The sequence below is a fragment of the Protopterus annectens genome, chromosome 2.part2 (genome assembly GCF_019279795.1).
Source record: "Protopterus annectens isolate FY-2018-M chromosome 2.part2, PAN1.0, whole genome shotgun sequence".
In the NCBI taxonomy this organism is placed as follows: domain Eukaryota; kingdom Metazoa; phylum Chordata; order Ceratodontiformes; family Protopteridae; genus Protopterus; species Protopterus annectens.
In genome coordinates this window covers 544,061,615-544,085,489 of record NC_056730.1, presented here as the reverse complement: position 1 = coordinate 544,085,489, position 23,875 = coordinate 544,061,615, and the positions used below count along the sequence as shown (strand labels likewise).

At 35.5% G+C, this 23,875-nt stretch overlaps 1 protein-coding gene across 1 annotated transcript; it reads right to left on the bottom strand.

Annotated features, from left to right (window-relative positions):
* Positions 1-1,165: 1,165 nt before the first annotated feature.
* On the bottom strand, positions 1,166-23,835 carry LOC122795707. Its single transcript, XM_044064009.1, has 5 exons — positions 23,691-23,835; positions 11,128-11,180; positions 5,612-5,709; positions 4,421-4,580; positions 1,166-3,847 (listed from the first exon to the last, which is right to left on the bottom strand). The coding sequence occupies exons 1-5, from the start codon at positions 23,824-23,826 to the stop codon at positions 1,997-1,999; spliced, it is 2,298 nt and encodes a 765-aa protein (XP_043919944.1). The 5' UTR covers positions 23,827-23,835; the 3' UTR covers positions 1,166-1,996.
* Between the last annotated feature and the right edge of the window lie 40 nt (positions 23,836-23,875).

Genomic DNA, 23,875 nt, shown 5'->3' with positions numbered 1-23,875 from the left:
AACCTCCTACATAACTCTGATCCTTTATGCATATTGGACAAGCAGCTTGAGTATGTTCAAATGTAAACTATATATCTTTTAATAACTAGCAAATCAAATCAAATAAATCACTCAGCAGTTAAAGGATGTAGACAGAATTATATATTGCTTTAACTTTCTGCACTTGTGAAATACTGCAGCCTAGCTTAGTCCTATAGTAAAGCTAGTTTTCCAAATCACCAGACGTGATTCCAATATATTGGCACAGGAAAGAGCATCTGTCTATGCTGTCAGAACCTCATCGTGAAATAGAACCCCCACTGCCAGAAAACTAGCTATGGACAGAGGGTGATGAATGAAATAAATGCCCATTCACATTATCCTGAGCAAGGAGAGGATATTGACCCTTAAAGGAACATTTTTGTCATTAAAACTCCTCAGCAGAAACTAAAGACTTGAGAGAGGCATCTACCTGCACTGTACAGTCCCTGGTAGAGAGCGCTTTAAAAAGTGAGACTGCGCTAAACACAGACACCACTGCATGGTTAACCTGACTGAGTGCTTTCAGGAGACATGGAAATTAAGCTATCATACAAAACCCTTTTTCCGCAGTATGACATCAGCTGATTGCTGCTCCTGACAATTTCCTAACTTTAAGAATTAATGGAGAGGGGCTATGATTGTGATAGCAGTCAGCAGAATAAGACCTAGAAAGGTCTTTAGAAAGACTGGATGTCACAATAATTTGTCTTATGATAAGGCAATGTTCTGCTCCTTAAATCCAGTTGCTTTCAAAACTTACTTCTCATTATTAGTAAACAGAAACCTACCTAGTGAGCTCAAATTTTCTTTCCGATCCCTTGCTGTTGTTGTATGACCCAAGATGACTGCTTCTTCTATTTCAAACACATTTACTAAATAATGTCTGTCCAAATTCAAGTTAACTCTCTGAACAGACACCAGAGTTTGCAAAGCTCTTGCATTTATTACTGTCTTATTCTTTATCTATCTTATTCTCTTTCTCTCTTCCCCCTCTGCTTATTACTTCACCATCCCTTTTCACTGTCTAGCTACATCTCCTTTCTTCCAGTTTTATCTTCTGTTCTTACAATGCCCATTTGTCACTACATACTCAGCTGCAGTCAGTCTTCCTGGTGGTCTTTTTTCTGCATACCTTGACCTTTTAACATATTTGCATTACAAAGTATCTAATTTATTTCCTGAAGCCTGCCTCACTTCATCTCTGCATCTGATGTAATCATGCCCTTTTCTTTCATTTGTTCTATTTGCCTCATTATTGGTGTTTATAAGTGAAATCATTGGACAAAAGTACTTGCATTAAAGTATATTCTTAGTGTCAATATTTATTTGGTCTAAGGTTTTTTGGACAGCTCTAACCTTCAAAGTTTGCATCACATGATTAAACCGTAACAAGCAGATAATATAACTATTTATTAATCTCTGTTCCAGAAGTTTGGAATGACTGAAGCTTCAGAGTTAATGTAGTTCCCAAAATAAAATGTATTGTATTGCTAAATTATAAAAATATCATCACAATTATGTACCTCTAAAAGTTAATAGCTGACTGAATCTACTTCTGTACTCTAGCCATTTGATATACAAAATATACTGAGAGATCAGGTCACAGAACAAACTTTCACCATCCATTTTACCCATGCATAATTGCATTAACTATATTTAGCAGTGTAAAATAAATGGCTACCCAGTATTTTCACATTTTCTGCACAATTGCTGTTTGTATATGGAAGCCATGACTGATGTTAACTGAAGGCTTGGAGCTAATATACTAGGGATGCTTGTTCCTAACAGGATGTAGAGTGACTTCACTTCCTCATTTGTAACAGTGACTTTCTTTGATGTATTTTGCTAAACAAGTTCATACAAATATGTCAAATGAATGAGAAATCCCCATTTTGGAAAACCATAAAAGACCATGCTGTCCTCTCTAGGACAAATGTGTAATGTCTGGCTCATCTGCAGGATTATTTAGAGGTAGTTATAACTTTGCAGTCTGCTGTGAAAAATTATAGGAGGAGTCTACAGGCAGACTAGCTATGAGTCTCTGTAGTTTCACAAGCTCATCCTGAGGCAGAGAGAGAAGAAAGGATGGATTCAGCATGCTTTGAAGCTGACTTGAGCACTTGTGGTTGATATGTGGAGGTATATGATTTATCTGTTGTCTGCTTATAGGCAGTTCAGCTGTCCTATGTGCGGAGTGACTTTCCCTGGGAATGTGCTTCAGAGAAAAATTTGTCGGATACAACATTTCTTTAGATGACTCATTTGTCTCCTGAACATGAGACAGCTGCCGCATCACCAAGGGGCAGAATTCTTCTGAACAACAGCCTGATTCCAGCTCTGTTCTGTACTTCTGTTGGAAAGTATTTTTTGGGATTTCCTGGGCAAGGTAAACACTTTGGGAAGTAGATGAAGCAAATAGTTCCTTCATGCTATGTGTGGCAATTCTTGCATTTAGTAGCTGATTCTGTTCACTTCTACAATTCTCAGTAAATTGAATCCCTTCTGCCTGTAAAGAACTGGGAGAGATATTGGGCTGCTGATGCACATTTGATCCAAAGGACACCAGATCCCTTTTTCCAATGACAGCACCTTGATGACTGTTGCAGGTGAAATGAGTCAATGGTTTGCTTCGGAATGGAAACTCTGGGGTAGGCTTTATTGGATAAATTGTTTTGCTTGTCTCATCTGAATGACCTCTTGGGCCCTGTGAGTTTACAGCATATAGGTTTGGTTCACATTTACTGATGTCAGCTGACTTTCTGAGATCATTGACTTCATCTGTGGATAGGATATGTCCATTCCTCCTATGCCAAAGTTCCTTGTTTTGTGTGACATGCTCATTAGATTCCTGTTCCCTTTCGTTAGGCATGAGGGGACCTATAGGAGTATTTAAATTGTAGTACTTTTTTTTGAACTGGTACCAGTCCTCTAAAGCAGAATAACTTATGTTTGGGTCTCCAGAATGAATTATTTTGATATTATTATATTTTTTACTTAGGTCAACAGGATGTGATGGTTTTTCAGTTGATGAGCTGAGAGGGCTCTGTAGATTATCATCTGCAGTCTTGACTGCAGTACTACAGCAAGAGTTGTCATTTTGATCCTCTAAAGACTGAGTTCTTGAGCAAGAGCAAGAAGTTGTTAGCTGGACTTGCTCTTCATCCATAACGCTGTTCTGACATGACACTATTAACTTGTTTACATGTTTGTTGACAGGTGGGCTACTAGCTGTTTCTTTCACAGAGCAACTTGGCATGAAATAATCTGCAGTGAATGTCATTAACGGATGTTGAACCCCTGCAGTTTGCACTTCCTTCGTATTTTTCATTAGCTCAATTTTTTCTAAGGAAATGTTCGTTTTTACTTTGTTAGATAAGTTCATCAAACCCTTGGGGGCATAAAGAGGTGAAACCTGATTTAAAAACTTAGGGGCTTTTGTACACTGTGCATTGGCAGAGTCACTGACAGAATCTTGGACTGCTGTTGGTGGGGAGCATTTTTCTTTGACGCTGAGATTTAATGGCTCATCCTGCCTTGCAGACGAGGAGTACTCTCTCGCCAGATGTCTCAGCAGCTCCAACTCCTGCAGGGGCCTGCTGTCCTGCATGTCCTTTGGATACACTACTGCAAATTGTGATGAGGTACTCTGCTTTAATCTGGATGTGTCCCACATGGCTGAAGCATTTGATATAAGGGAGTTAGGCCTTACAGAAGTTGCTATCTTATCTTGCCATCTTTGGTAATCAGTGAGCCGAAGGATGTGATTTTCAGTGTCTGTGTTGTTTGCATACCGCTGCTGACTGTTTGCTGCTGATTCTAGACTCACCTAGAAGAAAAAAACAATAAATACATATATAATAAATAATATGTAATAGTATATATTTGTGCATTTTCCTTTTTTTACTGATCCATGATGGTTCCTAACAACAACTTTCAGAAACAGGATATATGACTTACAAGCTGAAGACAATTTCTTGCATCATTAATTAATCCTAAGGCCTTCTCAATTACTATGATGTCAGTGTTTTTATTTATTGGCTGACAGAGAAGCAATAATATATTTAAAAAAGAAACCACATAGGAAGAAGCCTACGCAAAAACTTACAGAAAGGTGCTTGTGTTTATCTAGACATATTTTAGCAAATGTAATTCTAAGGAAATATATTCTAGCAACTCCAAAGAGAAGGAACGGAAGGTTTAAAATACCATGCTTTAAGTTCTTTTTATTCAAGAGAAATAGTTCGGTGCTGAAGTTCGGTAAAATCATAGCCCACCAACACACATCATCAGATTTGTTTTTCATCTATACTTGTTCTGAATCAGCATGTTCTTACCACATTTTCTATATTCAGTCAGCTGTGAACTAATAGCATATATCAGTATTCTTATGCTGTTTTACCTTATGAGAAATCTCCTCTGTTCTGGTTTTCTTCATATCAGAAGGTATGTTGGCAATATTTTCATTATAAAGACCTCTTTTTGGACGTTTAGGAAGTTTTGTAAGAACTAATGGCTTATCTGCTTTGCCATGTACATGGCACTCATAAGGTAAAAGTAACCTACAGAAATAAAATTAAAAGAAGTTATTTGGTACAGTATAATACACATAGCACATAGAGTAATTTTTGCAATGCATTTAACAATGTTTGTAAATTACGTCTGCTTTTTTCCATATCTTACCTGTGCACTAACCCTTTAAATTGGATACTATGTTTATGAATTCCACCCAAAGAACGCTAGCTATATAAGCAAGGTAGTCAAACTTCTGTATACAGTCTGTGATACAGGGAAAACTCTATGTTATTTGTAAGGCACACAAAATTATAATACAATGGTCTCTGCCCTGAAAGTCCATTAAATAGAGGGAATGTAGTACCAAAATGAACTATTAACCAAGAAAAGGCACCACAAAGACCACCGAGTCTGCTCTGCAAATACTATTTACAGTCCTTCACATAATTTTGTATGTAAATATGTCTGTCCATAGGTCATATAGTTGAAGGTAATCAGAGCATTGTAAACACATGGATTCTGCTAAAAAGTATATCTGCTCAAGTTAAGAACAGTTATATAATATTGAAATGAAGATCAGCTCAGCGAAGCCATCCACATAACAAGGAACTAAGTCAAAGATATCATTTAACTCAGAGAAATGAGTATTTAAATGAAACACTCATCTTCATTTTTTGGATATGTCTTTGATCTCTGTTCTGATCTACATGGGGTGGGTCCCTGATATAATCATATTTGGCTTTGCTCCATCATGGATACTACTGGAAATTCAAAGTTGCAGCAGGTTTTAGTGAATCATTACAATAGTCTGAAATCATTAGTTTCCAGACACAAACATTCATTCACTCACCAAAGACTGCTGCATTATTTACAAACTTGACACTCATTTTCCTTCCATCTATGTGCCTTTCATTAAAATCTCAATGAGTGCTGTTTTTAGAACTGCCTCAACTCTCTGGGCTCATATTTTGCTTTACTTGGTTGCATTTGCTCTGACAATGCACTTTAACACTGACTGTATACAAACTTTGTAGTTTATTTTATAGTTGTTTTATTGTTTTCAGATTTAGACACTAACTTTTCATAATGTCTTCTGGTGCAGGTAGCAGCACTGGTGCTCCGGGGGTTTCCTCCAAGTTTATTGTACACGAGTTTCCAAAGTTGTTTGGCAGTGACCTGAAGAAATCAGAAGAGAATGGGTCAATGTTTTTTACTTCCAGTCTTGAGAAAAACATAACTGAGAGGAACAGCACTATATGGAGCATGTCAAAAGCTTGATCTCATACAACTCTGTTTCAAACTTTCAAAACTGACTTAAACTTGATTACAGGCAGACGCACACACATGCACATACACACGCCCGCACACACACCTGTCTATCTGTCTGTCTATCTATTCTTAGATGTGTGTGTGTATAAAATGGTTGAAATTGTTGATTAAATAACAGTAGCTGTAGATATTTACCACTTCATGGTTATTAATGTTTGGGAAGATAAACATCAGTAAACTTTTAAAAAGCATGTTTGGCAAGATAAATTGCAGTAAACTTTTAAAATACATGTCTGTTTTGAATAATGGACCTGTTAGTATTTACGACTGATATACAAAGTGAAAGGGAACTACAGGTGATAAAAAAGAGAATTTCTGTCATTTGCAAAAAAAAAAAATGATTTCCAGCTTCTAGTCTAAGTCTAAATTTCAGACTAGCACTGTCTTAGGAAGCCCTTATTCATGGACAGTGTAGAGTATTAGTGAAATATGTAGTTGGAGGAGATTATTTGTGGCATTAGACTCACATAAGGGTAGTTTACTTAGTAACACTAAGCAAAGATTGTACCGGAAAAGAAAGTCTGAAGCAAAAACAGTCTCGCATATGTTACACAGTCACAACTTAACATAATTAAAATTGTGGAGTACAGATAATTAATGAGTCATTAGGCATTTTCTTCTGCAGACATTGTCTATTTTTTAAGTTTCCATGTAATTAATTTCTAAGACTGGAATAAGAAAAGGATCTGACTGCTAGTTTGGCTGTTCATAAGAAATATTGTGAATCCAAATGTAGAAAAACAGCAGACATAAACTATTAATGTTGTTTTTGTTGTTTGTCTTTCGGCTTTTCCTGGTTAGGGGTCGCCACAGCCGAACTCCGGTCTGCTAATGATTGGTAGTAGATTTTCACAAAGTCGAGGTGCCAGCTCAACGTCCAACCTTCAACAAAGGCACGCCCATTTACGCATGTCTTTTGAACGCCCACCCAACCATGGGGAGGGCATGCAGACTCCACACAGAAGGCACTCCCCGCACTCCAGCCGAGAATCGAATGGGAGAACCTCTTGCTGTGAGGCAACAATGCTACCACTGCACCACCGCGGATAGACATAAACTATTAATACATATCAAAAATTAGATAGTGAGCAGTCTTGAATATGCTTAGAATGTCATATGTAATCATAAAAGTATCTTATTTATGGTTGGTCATTTTGATATAAGGAACTTAACATGACATGCTAATCTAAGGAACTTAACATGACATGCTAATCTTCAGGGCCGGCAACTTGGCATGTAAAAATATCTACTGCCAATCATTAGCGGACCGGAGTTCCGCTGTGGCGACCCCTAACCAGGAAAAGCCGAAAGACACAACAACAACATGACATGCTAATCTCAAAGCTCTTTGGATGCTTAAAGTTGTTCATACATGTTAGAAATTGAATACATTTGCCTTGTACTAATGCTAAGTATTTAAATTGGAGGAAGTGTAATTCAAAACTCTGAAACTTTAGTACTAAGCCCAGTACCTGAAATTACTTATCAGCAATCATTTACTGTGTCAGAGGTGCTTTACATTGCACAATGTCTCTGAGCTTTGCCTGTTTTAACACTACTTACCTCAAGTTTCTACATCTTAGGATATGAATAATTATCTTACCCCAATGTTAAAGCAGGTTTAAAACTGACATTTTCCAAATAAACTTCATATACCACTGTATTCCCCGAAATATATATACTCTCTTTACCCTGGACACACAGGCATGTAAATACTCCAGTGTACCAGTCTTGTACTGCTTTTTCCTAATAGTTAGCATCTGAGGTCTGAAAATGAAGATGTCTTTCTTTGCATGACTCTGAAGCTTAGATTTTGCGAGTTACACACATATGTTCAGCATAAACATGACATCTTCCCCAGCTCACTTCACCTATCCACTGTGATGTATTCTTCTGTGGAAAATATCTTAACACCTTTTGGTAAATACTTGTTATTTATGTGTTGATTTGCATATACAACAGCACAATACTTCATAGCAGCTGGACATATACATGAAAGCTGCTCACAAGTAAGTGCTTCACAGCTCTGTACTCTTTCTGAAATATTGTCAGTTTGAGATATAGTTCATGCTGGATAAATACTGACTACCTGCTGGTGTTAGAAAGACACTGTTTTCAGCATTAAACAAATGCAAGGTTTCCAATTTACACTTTCATTTTATTCTAGAAGATACTGGTTCTGTCAGTCAATTAATTCTAGTTAATGTACTTCAAAAAACTGAAATAACATGGGTTCATAAGTAGGTACTAGGCTATCGGCCCTATACAAGCCTAGCCAAAATAGTACCCTGACTTTCGCCACCCAAGAAAATGATTTTCCTGTGCCCCTGTCGAGCAGTGCCACAGAGGTGATCCCCGGGGTGAATTTCCTATTTCCGATCCATTAATCAAGATTTTTCTTGAAGAGTGCTAATGAGGAGCTTTGTTTGATATAGATAGGTAGTTTGTTCCAGAGTATGGGAAGTCTCTCGGACAGGAATCTATCCCTCCAGCATGTTCTGTTTATTGTGGTGACAAGGTTTAGGTCCCTAGAGCATGTAGCTCAGAGGGATTGGGATTTCTTTAAGTGGAGCATGTCCAACAGCTCTGGGTTTGACATAGCGTTGTATGTTAGGCAGAGATCGCCTCTGAGTAGGCGATATGTGACGGAGTAAAGCTGGAGTTTTTTGAGACAGTCTGCAGAGGGCATCTGTTTGAGAGTGGTAATCCTCTTTATTAGGTATTTCTGTGGCTTTTCCAGTTGTTATAGATGTCTTGTGAGGTACATACCAAAAAGAGTGCTGTACTCTATAATGGGTCTAATGAGTGATGATTAGAGGGGAACAATGACGTCTTTTTTCCTGGATGAAAAACCTTTTGTGATGAGGTGTGCCATGTGGAAGGATTTCCTGACTACTGTAGTGATGTGATTATCAAAGGAGAGACTACTGTCCACCTGTGTCCCAAGGTCTCTTATAACACTTTAAGTGTTAAGTAGACTACCACCTATGTGATAGCTCATGGGTACAGAGCTTTTACCAAAGTGGATGGAAATGCACTTTCTGGCATTGAGCTTCAGGCCATGGCTTTGACACCAGGCATCTGTCTCAGTGAGGCCCTTTTGTGGGATGTCCACATCGTTAGGAGTTTCAATTATGGCTCCTAGTTTTTAGTCATCTGCATACTTCATTAGCACTTGTCACTGGTCTGAATTCAGATTTGGAGTCTACTACTTTCACAGTGTGAGTTCAGACAGTGAGCCATTTGGCAACCCATCTTATGACTCAGGGATTTATATCTAGTTTAGTGAGTTTATCTATAATTCCAGAGTGAGGGATGGTGTCAAAAGCCTTGGCGAGATCTAGATAGGCTGTGTGAATCACCATACCCTCGTCTACAGCTTTGCTGACTGCTTCAAAGAAGTCTATCAGGTTTAGGTGACATGATCTGCCTTTTACAAACCTGAACTGGGTGGGGTCCAGAGTTTGGAGATTATCAATGTCTTTGTTTATAAGTTCCATGATGACCAGGCTCGTTAGGCTAATGGGGCAGTAGTTCCTGGGGTCCATGGTGGCTCCCCTTTTGTGGAGTGGGATAACTGCCACTATGCACCATTGAGTGGGCACAAAGCCTGAGGTGAGGCTATGATTGAACATGGTGCTTAGGTGGGTTGCCAGTTGATTCTGTAGTTCATGTAGAATGCATCCTGGTATGTTGTCAAGTCCCATGGATGCTGTGTTCTTGGCTTTGGAGAGTGTGTTTTTTTACCTGTGCAGCTGTGATTACAGGAACTTTGCATTCTTCTGGTATAGAGATGGGCCCTTTAGGGGTGAGAGGGGGGTAAATTTAGCACTGAACCTATCTTCCAGGATGTTGGCAATATCAGTTGGTTCTGTATATTTAGTGCCATTGTGCTATAACTCAGAGCAGATCTGAGTGTTGCCATTGATATTCTTGACATAGCTATAGAATACTTTGTGGTTGTCGTTAGAATCAGTGGCAGTTTTGTTTTTGTAACTAGCTTTGGAGGATTTTATGAGGGATCTCAGCTTCTTACTGAGGCTGACCAGGAAGTTCCTCCAATCATGGGATTTTACTCTTTTTTGCAACAGTTTCTTTCTTCTGTTGTAGAGTTTGTTTATGGCAGGGTACCACCAGATTGGCTTTCTTTTTTTGGAGGATAGCATCTTGGTTCTTTTAGGGATAGCACAATCCATGCACTTGTGTAAGTGCTTATAAAGTGCATTTGTGCAGGATTCAGCAGTCGTACCTCTATTGTCCGTCTGCATGGGTGTCATGAAGTTTGCAAATTCTGTCCTAAGAAGAGTGAATTTGGTTTTGGAGAAATTTCTTACGGTGGTTTCCCTAATAGGGGGTGGTGGCGGGATGTGGATGTCTAGGCTGCTTAGCTTGTGGTCGGATCTGACCAACAAGGAATTGACCTCTGGTGTGGAACAGCATCACCCAGTGCAATGAAATGCTCCTTCTTAATCAGAATTAGTGCATTAATATCAAAAAACATTTTTCCGCACACTCATACAATACTAAAGCATATTTACTTAGTCGATTACAAATTCAGAGCAACAGCAAAACTACGTGACAGGTAAATATATATCAGATCATTTACTTCTCTCCTGCTTAAGCACTGCATAATTTTACTTTATCCAAGCTGACTGAATTATTCATTAAGGAACTACTCAAAGAATGCACTTCAAAATAAAACATGACATAGTGCTTTCTCACTCATCTCTTCCAAATCAAGAATTTCATGAAATTATTTCCAAAAATAAAATCTTTTTAAAGGATGTAGGCTGCATGAATTTGACTATTTGTTCTTTTATTGTTCTCTTCATTCACTGATAATGGATATATTTTTCCTAAACATTATTCCCTTTAGAATGATCCTACTGCCCAATTTATTATAACGTAGCTAATTAAAAACACACTAGACAGAAATCTTTAAATGCCGTGTCTGGCATTGTAAGATTAATCTATATTGCATTCTTTCACATGAAAATAAGTGATATTACTCACCATGAAATGAACTATGGCATATAGTTAATGGTACTATCTTGCCCACCTCTGATTTTGCTCATGAATGAGCTTGTAGTATGATAGACTTAAATTACATAAAGTAGCATTACTTAACATATGTAAAATAATCTGATCTTTAACACAATGTAATAAATAGTGTAATATGCAGAGTATGAGTTTTGTTCAAATATAATGTAATGGCATTTAAAACTTTACTTTGTAGTTACTCATAAAACACAGAAATAGTCTCACCTCTTCATAGCCTCCCAAGTCTTGTACAGTCTGATAGAGAAGCCAGAGGTCAACTGAAACAAACAAAGAAACAAAAAAAAGTATGAAATTATTTGAAGCAGAATCATTATGGATGTGAACATTGTGAATTATATAAATATATGCCTGTTAATTACCAATGGATTATTTCTCTAGCCATCTGATTAATTACCACTGAAACATTTATTTAGCCATCTGCCAGTACTCCATCACAAATAATTAAGAAGTTATATAGCATTTTGATTAATTTGTTTTGGAGCCTAGAAGAAGACCAGAATTATTTTCCTCTAGCCCTACTCTGAACATTGTGTTTCCCTTTGACCATTCTATTGACCTGCTCATTCTGTCTGGATGAGAACTCCATATCACGTTCTTTCCCTTGAGGTTAGGGTCAAGTGGTTCACTTGTGAGAAAGACAGAACTCTTCTCTTTAAGGATATTCTTTCCTGACAATACCTACTGGCATCTAAGTGGGCATTCACAATGCAGAGTCATGCCTCCATGTAATGTGATCATCTGGTCCTGTCACCTCCATTGTAAGCAGCCATCCTTGTGTTGTCCCAGTCTTCCCAGACAGTGTGTATATGCTCCTTCCCTCACTGCTTAGACTGGGTCATGATCCTCCTCTTTCATGCCAACCACAACTGCCCAAACCAGTAGCTCAGCTTGAATCATGTATCTCTATGTCTTGTTTACTGTTTTACCCTAGTTAATGCAGTAAATTGTAATAACTGATTGTTCCTGTTTATACCACCTATGGTCTTAGTGAGCCTTCCTAGCAAATACAAGAAAAATGAACAGCCAGGAAATTTCATTAATGCAGTATATGGTGAATTAGATGAAATGGCTCTTCCTAAAAAACATAGAAGATTGGCAAGGTCGTAATATAACAGGTTTCTAAGATATTTGCAAAACTATATCTGATGCAAGTAATTGGATGTATATTCTCAAATTAACCCATTAAAGTAATGTCATTAACTTAAAATCAGTTGCTGCCTGATACATCACATCTTCACCAGTCATCCCTTCCATGTCTAGACAATCCGACGATTACCAGTTAAAAAAAATGGATGATGTTAGACTGTTGGTAACATGACTATCATACCAGATGGAAACACTCGGATAAAAGCAATTTGTTTATGTTAATGTAACTTTCTACAGAAAACTCAGGGTACTGGATGACCCAGAAGTAATGCATGAGTACATGATTTGCTTAGGGTCACATATTATGGAAATGGAGACAGGGAGAATCAAATTTTGCACAAAACTTTAAAGACTATTAGTTGTTCATATTGTTTATCTCAGCTGTTCCTCATTTTGCTTGGTATTCCTGATATTCAATCATATTTCTGCCCTGTCCCTCATATTTTTTTTAAAATTTTCTCATAAATCACTGAGGATGACAGTTAGTCAAGAAAGCCAGGCATTACAGTTTTATACTATTTATTGTTCAGAAATGAATGTTGATGAAAAATTGGTTGCTTCTTTAACTTTTTAAGTGAATCAGAGTAATATTTTAAAAACATCCCTGATTTTGGACCTTTGTTCCCCATTATTTTTGACTTTGTCCAAAAGAAGTTGAGCTCTATGCTTCTACATGTGTAGTACAATCTTTTAGCAGTTCTCTCTTTTAACAGTAAAATACGATTTTTGTCATTTTCCAACAAGTAAGAAGAAAGTATCTTGATACTTGCTTTGAAAGTTTCACTAATTCTTCAGACCTAATATTCAACTTTTACCTCCCGAGTTAGAGACAAAGCAAAATATAATTAGAGAAAAGACCCCAAGTTAGGGAGACTTTGAAATGCTGGAACTATTAAAAAAAACTTCTCAAAATAAGTTCTAGTTTTGAAAGGGATGGAGAAAAGCTTTTGTAAAAAATAAAAAAAAGGGGGCCATCCCTCCAAAATCTGGACAGTTGATATGCATGCTTTCAGCTAACCTTCTAGCTACTGGGTGCCTTGGTGTATTAGTGTAATGAATTATGCCATTCTGTTTAACAAAACAATAAAATCCTTCTACTATAAGCTGGGTGTCATTCACATTAACAACATACTTAGCTAAACTGTGATAAGCAAAAAGTTCTGAAATAATTACTGATAGCTCAGGATGTTATTTTACATATGTAAAATTCTTCCAACCATTCTAAGTAGGCATCCACTGCAGACATTAAAATATTATTATAAATGTTGTTGTTAAACCAGAGTGCAGTCTTTCAATATTTACTTTGAAATTGACACTGTAACTTGTTTCAGTTTTCTTGGGTCAAGCATTCAACTACCACATAAAATGTTTCTTTTTCTAATGAAAGTTTGAATTGTCTTTGATAAAAGTATTCTTCTAATAAAAGTTTGAACTGTCTTTGATAAACATGTTTTTTTTTTCTAATGAAAGTTTTAATTGTCTTTGTTAAAAGTTTTCAAACTCTAATCAAAGTTTGTTGTTTTTATTTAGCCTTCCAGTTCCTGGTCAGCCCTACTCATGTATGCAATTAAATCTACTTTAACACAAGTATTCCATATTCTGTGATTCCTGATGCAGCTTTCTGGGAAATTTCAGGTAACATACATAGAGTTCACTGGTAGTGTCACAAGTCTTGGAAACTCTGTGCATTATTTGGTAGTCATAGACAGACCAAGTTATCGCCTGTCTCTGAATTCTCATAACATCATTACAGGTAAATTTCTTTTTAACAAGCAGTGTTAAGCAAAATGCATAATTGGTAACTAACTAATGATTTTTTTTATTCAAGATGAATCAATGAAATGTCATTACTCCAAAAATGAAAGCAAGCACATTATTATTTTTTACATGAAAATGTCTTCTCTATTCAAGAAAAAGTATTATTGATTTCAGATTCTCTTGCTCTTTTATTCCCATAAAGGCATGACATTTTTATTTTTTTTTCATCTGTGCAGCAGTCTAATACATTAAGTGATAATGGTAACTCCTTATTATAGTGTACCAACAACATATCACAAGTGAGCATTCCTTTATATTATCTGAAGTGCAATTTTCAAGTCATGTCCCTTTCCATCACACATTGTCTTTTATCAGTCTATACAGCAGTGCTTTTAATGAGCTGCTTTGTATGGTCCAGTGGTTCAAGGTTGGATTCCCTCAGCTTCCATTGTTTAACTGTGTGACTCTAAGGAAGTCGCTTAACCAGGCACTGTTCCCGGGCTGAGAAAGAAAAAAGGTCCATGGAGATCAGTGCTCTACCCCGGAAAACAAATACAAATAAATAAATAAGATACTACTATGCTTAAACATGAAGTTTCCATAATAAAGAATCAAGCCAAGAAATCTGTAAGTTTTTCATACTTCTGTTTGTGTCAGGGAGTGGTCTCGCACAAAAGTCTTTCAATGTGTCTACATTTCTCTACCAGGAAAGTAAAGGCAAAGCACATGTCTTAGAACTCACATACCCAAGCCTCCTCCTCTAAAAAAGATAACCTCATCATTCCTTACCCATCCCTGTCATCTCCTCCAGGATCTGGACCACCATTAAAAGCTGGGAGATGTAAGCTTTAATTTTCTATAAACAGTTATTATAATACAATGTGATGAACATTTATTTACATATAATAGACACTGTTGCATCCATACCTGTCCTCATTTTCACTCTTTCATCATTTAAAATAAAGTCGATATAACAGCTTTCCCTTTTCCAGGACTTACTGAAATCATTGTTAATACAGTGCTTTAAACATACTGTTCCATCTTTGCAAATACATATATTCATTCAAAGTCAAACCAAAATAATAATTGACAGCACAGTTTCTTCAGCGGAATACAGCATATTATGGATTCATTGGACGTCTGATTGCACCATTTAAAGAAGAAGCCTTCTGTAATTATACTTGGGTAATTATTTTCCTCTAGCCCTACTCTGAACATTGTGTTTCCCTTTGACCATTCTATTGACCTGCTCATTCTGTCTGGATGAGAACTCCATATCACATTCTTTCCCTTGAGGTTAGGGTCAAGTGGTTCACTTGTGAGAAAGACAGAACTCTTCTCTTTAAGGATATTCTTTCCTGACAATACCTACTGGCATCTAAGTGGGCATTCACAATGCAGAGTCATGCCTCCATGTAATGTGATCATCTGGTCCTGTCACCTCCATTGTAAGCAGCCATCCTTGTGTTGTCCCAGTCTTCCCAGACAGTGTGTATATGCTCCTTCCCTCACTGCTTAGACTGGGTCATGATCCTCCTCTTTCATGCCAACCACAACTGCCCAAACCAGTAGCTCAGCTTGAATCATGTATCTCTATGTCTTGTTTACTGTTTTACCCTAGTTAATGCAGTAAATTGTAATAACTGATTGTTCCTGTTTATACCACCTATGGTCTTAGTGAGCCTTCCTAGCAAATACAAGAAAAATGAACATCCAGGAAATTTCATTAATGCAGTATATGGTGCATTAGATGAAATGGCTCTTCCTAAAAAACATAGAAGATTGGCAAGGTCGTAATATAACAGGTTTCTAAGATATTTGCAAAACTATATCTGATGCAAGTAATTGGATGTATATTCTCAAATTAACCCATTAAAGTAATGTCATTAACTTAAAATCAGTTGCTGCCTGATACATCACATCTTCACCAGTCATCCCTTCCATGTCTAGACAATCCGACGATTACCAGTTAAAAAAAATGGATGATGTTAGACTGTTGGTAACATGACTATCATACCAGATGGAAACACTCGGATAAAAGCAATTTATTTATGTTAATGTAACTTTCTACAGAAAACTCAGGGTACTGGATGACCCAGAAGTAATGCATGAGTACATGATTTGCTTAGGGTCACATATTATGGAAATGGAGACAGGGAGAATCAAATTTTGTACAAAACTTTAAAGACTATTAGTTGTTCATATTGTTTATCTCAGCTGTTCCTCATTTTGCTTGGTATTCCTGATATTCAATCATATTTCTGCCCTGTCCCTCATATTTTTTAAAATTTTCTCATAAATCACTGAGGATGACAGTTAGTCAAGAAAGCCAGGCATTACAGTTTTATACTATTTATTGTTCAGAAATGAATGTTGATGAAAAATTGGTTGCTTCTTTAACTTTTTAAGTGAATCAGAGTAATATTTTAAAAACATCCCTGATTTTGGACCTTTGTTCCCCATTATTTTTGATTTTGTCCAAAAGAAGTTGAGCTCTATGCTTCTACATGTGTAGTACAATCTTTTAGCAGTTCTCTCTTTTAACAGTAAAATACGATTTTTGTCATTTTCCAACAAGTAAGAAGAAAGTATCTTGATACTTGCTTTGAAAGTTTCACTAATTCTTCAGACCTAATATTCAACTTTTACCTCCCGAGTTAGAGACAAAGCAAAATATAATTAGAGAAAAGACCCCAAGTTAGGGAGACTTTGAAATGCTGGAACTATTAAAAAAAACTTCTCAAAATAAGTTCTAGTTTTGAAAGGGATGGAGAAAAGCTTTTGTAAAAAATAAAAAAAAAGGGGGCCATCCCTCCAAAATCTGGACAGTTGATATGCATGCTTTCAGCTAACCTTCTAGCTACTGGGTGCCTTGGTGTATTAGTGTAATGAATTATGCCATTCTGTTTAACAAAACAATAAAATCCTTCTACTATAAGCTGGGTGTCATTCACATTAACAACATACTTAGCTAAACTGTGATAAGCAAAAAGTTCTGAAATAATTACTGATAGCTCAGGATGTTATTTTACATATGTAAAATTCTTCCAACCATTCTAAGTAGGCATCCACTGCAGACATTAAAATATTATTATACATGTTGTTGTTAAACCAGAGTGCAGTCTTTCAATATTTACTTTGAAATTGACACTGTAACTTGTTTCAGTTTTCTTGGGTCAAGCATTCAACTACCACATAAAATGTTTCTTTTTCTAATGAAAGTTTGAATTGTCTTTGATAAAAGTATTCTTCTAATAAAAGTTTGAACTGTCTTTGATAAACATGTTTTTTTTTCTAATGAAAGTTTTAATTGTCTTTGTTAAAAGTTTTCAAACTCTAATCAAAGTTTGTTGTTTTTATTTAGCCTTCCAGTTCCTGGTCAGCCCTACTCATGTATGCAATTAAATCTACTTTAACACAAGTATTCCATATTCTGTGATTCCTGATGCAGCTTTCTGGGAAATTTCAGGTAACAAACATAGAGTTCACTGGTAGTGTCACAAGTCTTGGAAACTCTGTGCATTATTTGGTAGTCATAGACAGACCAAGTTATCGCCTGTCTCTGAATTCTCATAACATCATTACAGGTAAATTTCTTTTTAACAAGCAGTGTTAAGCAAAATGCATAATTGGTAACTAACTGATGATTTTTTTTATTCAAGATGAATCAATGAAATGTCATTACTCCAAAAATGAAAGCAAGCACATTATTATTTTTTACATGAAAATGTCTTCTCTATTCAAGAAAAAGTATTATTGATTTCAGATTCTCTTGCTCTTTTATTCCCATAAAGGCATGACATTTTTAATTTTTTTCATCTGTGCAGCAGTCTAATACATTAAGTGATAATGGTAACTCCTTATTATAGTGTACCAACAACATATCACAAGTGAGCATTCCTTTATATTATCTGAAGTGCAATTTTCAAGTCATGTCCCTTTCCATCACACATTGTCTTTTGTCAGTCTATACAGCAGTGCTTTTAATGAGCTGCTTTGTATGGTCCAGTGGTTCAAGGTTGGATTCCCTCAGCTTCCATTGTTTAACTGTGTGACTCTAAGGAAGTCGCTTAACCAGGCACTGTTCCCGGGCTGAGAAAGAAAAAAGGTCCATGGAGATCAGTGCTCTACCCCGGAAAACAAATACAAATAAATAAATAAGATACTACTATGCTTAAACATGAAGTTTCCATAATAAAGAATCAAGCCAAGAAATCTGTAAGTTTTTCATACTTCTGTTTGTGTCAGGGAGTGGTCTCGCACAAAAGTCTTTCAATGTGTCTACATTTCTCTACCAGGAAAGTAAAGGCAAAGCACATGTCTTAGAACTCACATACCCAAGCCTCCTCCTCTAAAAAAGATAACCTCATCATTCCTTACCCATCCCTGTCATCTCCTCCAGGATCTGGACCACCATTAAAAGCTGGGAGATGTAAGCCTTAATTTTCTATAAACAGTTATTATAATACAATGTGATGAACATTTATTTACATATAATAGACACTGTTGCATCCATACCTGTCCTCATTTTCACTCTTTCATCATTTAAAATAAAGTAGATATAACAGCTTTCCCTTTTCCAGGACTTACTGAAATCATTGTTAATACAGTGCTTTAAACATACTGTTCCATCTTTGCAAATACATATATTCATTCAAAGTCAAACCAAAAATAATAATTGACAGCACAGTTTCTTCAGCGGAATACAGCATATTATGGATTCATTGGACGTCTGATTGCACCATTTAAAGAAGAAGCCTTCTGTAATTATACTTGGGTAATTATAATTATATTTAGGTAAATAGGATGTAAAGAATGTTAATATCATCTTAATGGAGTTAGTGCTCTTACATAGCCAGGTGACCTGAAGACTGGTAAAATTAATTAAAAAACTTTTAAAACACAATGTTGTGGTAGGTTTAAAATTATTATTCTTGTGGCTAAATCAGTTTCTGAAATAATTTTTAATGCACACTTAAAATTAAGTAATATTTCCACATGTCACTCCTGAGGAGATTTTTTCATACATATAAATATATGTATAGCTGTCTCTCTCTTTTTGTGTGTGTGTGTGTGTGTGTGTGTGTGTGTGTGTGTGTGTGTGTGTGTGTGTGTGTGTGTGTGTGTTCGTGTGTCTATATATCTAGAAATATGTATATAAACACACACACACATGCACACCATTGTGAGTGAATTCTGATTCTTCTAAACTTAGCCGTCATAAATCTCATCATCAGTTTTTATTCTCTGTATGTTACATGCTTTAAACATGAAGATAAAGGACTGAACTTGAACCTGTTGTATTGTCACATGTAGATAGAATGAACACAGACTTGGCACAGACTGAGCTCTATACATATGCGCACTCACATTATTTAGGGATGTTTTGGTTTAAGTTCCCTTTCATTGCACTACATTCACTATAGAAAACACCACAATATATATATATTTTTTTTCTGTAAAATCTGTTTAAAATGCACTTTGTTCATTGACATCTTCATGAACTATCAGTTGAATCCCTGATCTGGAGTATACCACAAATGGTATTACAGGACAACACCAACACCTGTAAAACAGGCAGTTCTAGTGCCACTCAACCAATTGTAATGCTTTTTCATGTGAACAAAAGATTTGTGGTGTTGTCAGTAGTAACACAGAATAATGAAACATGACAGCAACCAGGAATTAGGTGGTTGACCAACCTTCACAATAAATTCAATTATCATTACTCTTTTGTCTTAATTAGTTAAATTGAAACTGTTATAGGTATCGGCAGATGTTTAGGGTTATTTACATATTATTCATAAAACTCTTCCTCAGCTTCATAGTTCTGTGTCTGATTGTAGCATTTTTGAAACATGCTCCTTATCTTGATAATAAAACACATATTTACATCAGATATTTCTTTATTCTGTACAGGTATTATAACATTTTCCTTGACACGTTTATTACACTTCTTATTTTTATTCATGTTTCACGTGACTATAATAAACATGAATGTATTTTCAGCAACATCTTAAACAGGTTTCACAAATAATGATGCTTCTAGAGAACAGGAAGGGTATAATTAATAACATAAAGCATGTAAAGGGTTTACTAACTATGAGACAATTTGCATACTGAGCTCATAATACAACAATATTGTTATTTTTTAATCTGAAAAATATTTACAGTAATAATTAATTCCTGTAAGAGAATTATAGATTCAGTTTGAAAATATTTGGGGGTTATCACAATGGTTAAAGTCTTTACATCAGAGACAAGAAGTACAGGGTTTGATTCTCACAACAGACATTGACCAAACTTAAAATGATCCATGAGACCAGCTAGCCCAGTAGGTACCTATACTTAATTACAACCAAAGAGCCAAAACAGTTAATCAAATAGCAAAAAAAAAAAAAAAACATATCTTGGAATTGGCAGAACAGAAGGACTGTTTCAAATCCTTTGCTGCCATAATTAATGGTGTATTGAAGTTGTCAAATGACTATAAATAAGAATGTGACTTCTGATACTAATTCACATTATTGTTCTCTAAGTTCTTAGATTCTGAGGTTATAGCCACAGAGACAATTCATAAGCTCACTCACATCTCCCTATACTGTAAGGAGTCAATCAGTGTACCCTGTTAAGCTGATATTCCTCACATACAACAATTGAAAAATTGTGATCAGCCATCCCTTCATTCATACTGGGTTTAAAGGTTGCTAGGGAAGTGCTCGGCTTCATATATAAGGGAAGACCTATTTACTTCTGCTTGCTTACCAGGATAGGGTGCTGATAAATGAAAACTGTTGTGCCTAGCCTGGGTTATGTCATGCAACAAATAAGACAATGGGATGCAAAAGTAAGCCATCAATTAGGATAGAACAAGTAAAGCATAATTTACAAGGTGAACACAATTCGTAATAATTGTGGTTATTTATATAATAATGTGTTTAAAGAAAATGGGTGGAGGGAAGGGATAAATAAAAGATGGAATTATAAACAGGTTAAAAGATAAAATAATAGGAAAAGGAATCAGGGAAGAAAAGGACTATTACAAAAATGTGGCATATATTGACTTAGGTGCTTGTAATACCATCTTGTATTGCTAATGTTGTAGAGGTCTGCATCTCCAGAGTAAGTGTTTGCTTTACCACTAGATCTATTTGGATGAAGGAGTTTATAGGGTTCTGGGTGATTCTTATCATGAAAGGTTAAGCCGAGATCACTGCTCCGTGGTCTGCATGACATTGAGCAGAGGGCAGGGAATCTGTCTATCAAAGTAACATAAGGTAATGAGGCCTGACATCTGTCTCCTGAGTGCATATTGGTTTAGCTGCTTATTCACAATCTGTTTGTAGTTTTATTATTAGTTTTTATAGCTGAACTATGTTGTGAAGTAATATTTTAAAGGCCATATTAGCTCAATTAATATCTCCACATTGTTCTCCAGTTCACTTAAAATGCTATACCACTAAGTTATATCCCCATTTCACAACTGCCATTTATTTAAAAAACTGTTAAGTTTATTGTATATGGACAAACCATGTCTTCAATGTGAATATAAAGTCTTTTGATTTCTATTTATTTGTTTGTTTGTTTGTTTGTTTGTTTGTTTGTTTGTTGCATTTGTTGACTGGGAATGTTCATGTGGGCACAGAATCCACTTTTCAGTGGAAGCCCATAGAAAAAAGCTTCAAATAATACACATTAGATAAAGATTGATGCATGGCATAGAAAAAAAAAACATTTTTCAAGTGTATACATGATTTGGTGAATAAAGAAATTCTGTAAGTTTGTAATGGTATAGAAAAGTCATTCAATAGTAATTTAAAAAGTCTTTTTAGTAATGTAGTCATTATAGATAGTACAGTAAGGCACAGATACATATTATTGTTTTGAGTATAAAAAGATGATGAGCATAATTCATCATATAAAGAAAAATTTCAGTGGGCCAACAGACATAAATTTCAGTGGACTAGTAGCATTGTATACCTAAGTAAGCAGTTTCATAATAAAGTCTTAAAATAGACATAAAGTTGCAGAAAAGCTATATTGCAATGAATACAGCACCAATTCAGAAATAACTGTTTAAGTAATTTAGTAGCATAGCATTTCCTTATAATCCTACAGTTCTCTGCTGGAGCTCTGGAACTCTTTTTTTTTTTTTTTTTTTTTGAAAGATTTTCTGGAAAACTTTTTTTTTGAATTTTGTAATTGGCAGGTCCTATTTAAAAAAAAGTGTATAATAACTTACAGCTTATTGATGAAATAGAACTAAATAATTTGCATAACCTTCAAAAATTCTGAATGAAATTGCAAAAAAAGTATTATATGTTGTCACAAAGCTTTGACTCTTCCAGATGTACAGATATAAAAGACCAGGCACCCCAAAATGCACTGTTGACAGCTGCACAGTAGTGCAGAATGATTACAATTAATACATTTCCAGCAGAAATCTGACATATTTGTACACTATTAAAAACCTGATCATCCATATAAATAGTCACATTTATAAAATTAACCAATGAAAGATTCCTATTGATGCATATTTTTCTTTATATAACAATAGGAAGTGAACCTGCTTTAGCAGAACCACTAAAATGCTGTTATTAATCTGTCTTAAAGTTTAGGAGTTTAACTTTCAAAAGGTACATTCAGAAGGTAATTATTATTATGAGCAGGGTATGTGGAATGAATGATATCTTCAGTTACCTTTGATGTTGTATAAATGTTGGAATCTGAAATGCACTTCTCTGGAATGCTCATTAAAGCTTCCAGTATTTTGAGCATGATATCTGAAATGTCTACTTCTACCACACAAGGATTACTAAAATACTATATTTTATATTAGTATTTAACCACATGAATTATTATTTGTTTTAAATAAAAGCTCTGGCATGTGTATGTATATGTGCATATACACATTAATCTATTTATCAATAATTTTATACCACATGCGCACACACACACACACACACACACACACACACACACACACACACACACACACACACACACACGTGCACACACACACACATATATATATATATATATATATATATATATATATATATATATATATATATATATATATATATATATATATATATATATATATATATATATATATATATATATATATATATATAGGTGAGGTGTATATGTCTATATAAACAAAAACATAAACCTAAACACTTAGTAGTTTGTGACATTTCCTGTTGCAATTTGTCTTTTGTTTTGTTTTATCTCCATCTGTGTGTGCTTTCCTGTCTGGAACTAGTAAGCATACAACTACATTTACAATAAATTTGCTACTACTGTTCTATATAAAACACTACATAAAAACACCTTTTGTAAGTTTTTATAATATTAGCATGTATATCATGGCCTCTTACATGTCTCGTATAGGGCCAGCAACTAACACAACAGCAGAATGATTGATAAGAATCCCAAATCTAGCTTGTATAAACATTACAGCTTCTGTGGTAGCTTCTACATAATGTAATCTTGTGTTAACATGAGTCAGCTTCTCACTGTCCACAATTGGTGCTTAACAAGACATATTTCAGACTTGTCTTGCAAAAGAAAATATATTCTTCCTATTAAAGACCTTAGTATGACTATCCACATGTTGCAAATAAACTGCAAAATCTGAATGAATTCCTTATATAGTAAGAAATGCACCCTGTAACTTAATTATCTTGTAAGATGACTCTATTGGATTATCTTTAGAGAGCGGTCTTTCATGCTAAGTGAAGCTATGCACAGCTTAGGCTATCTAACTGAACAAAAATGTTTGTCTAGGATAAAAAAAAATAAAAAAAAAACAATTTAACAGTCAGTTTTTCAGCTGCATATTTTGTTCTGTAACTCACTCTGTTTAAATCCAAGATGTGGGATCTTCTCAATGGGAGTGGCCCTCTCCCTCATGAACTGGTAAAGATCCAACAGGAATGACTTTACCTCCTGGCTCTGTCTCCCCTTCAGTTCGTCTTCAGTTTCTGATAACATGCTTCCAACGAGAACAGTGACTGTAATGATTTTACATTCTGTGAAGCTG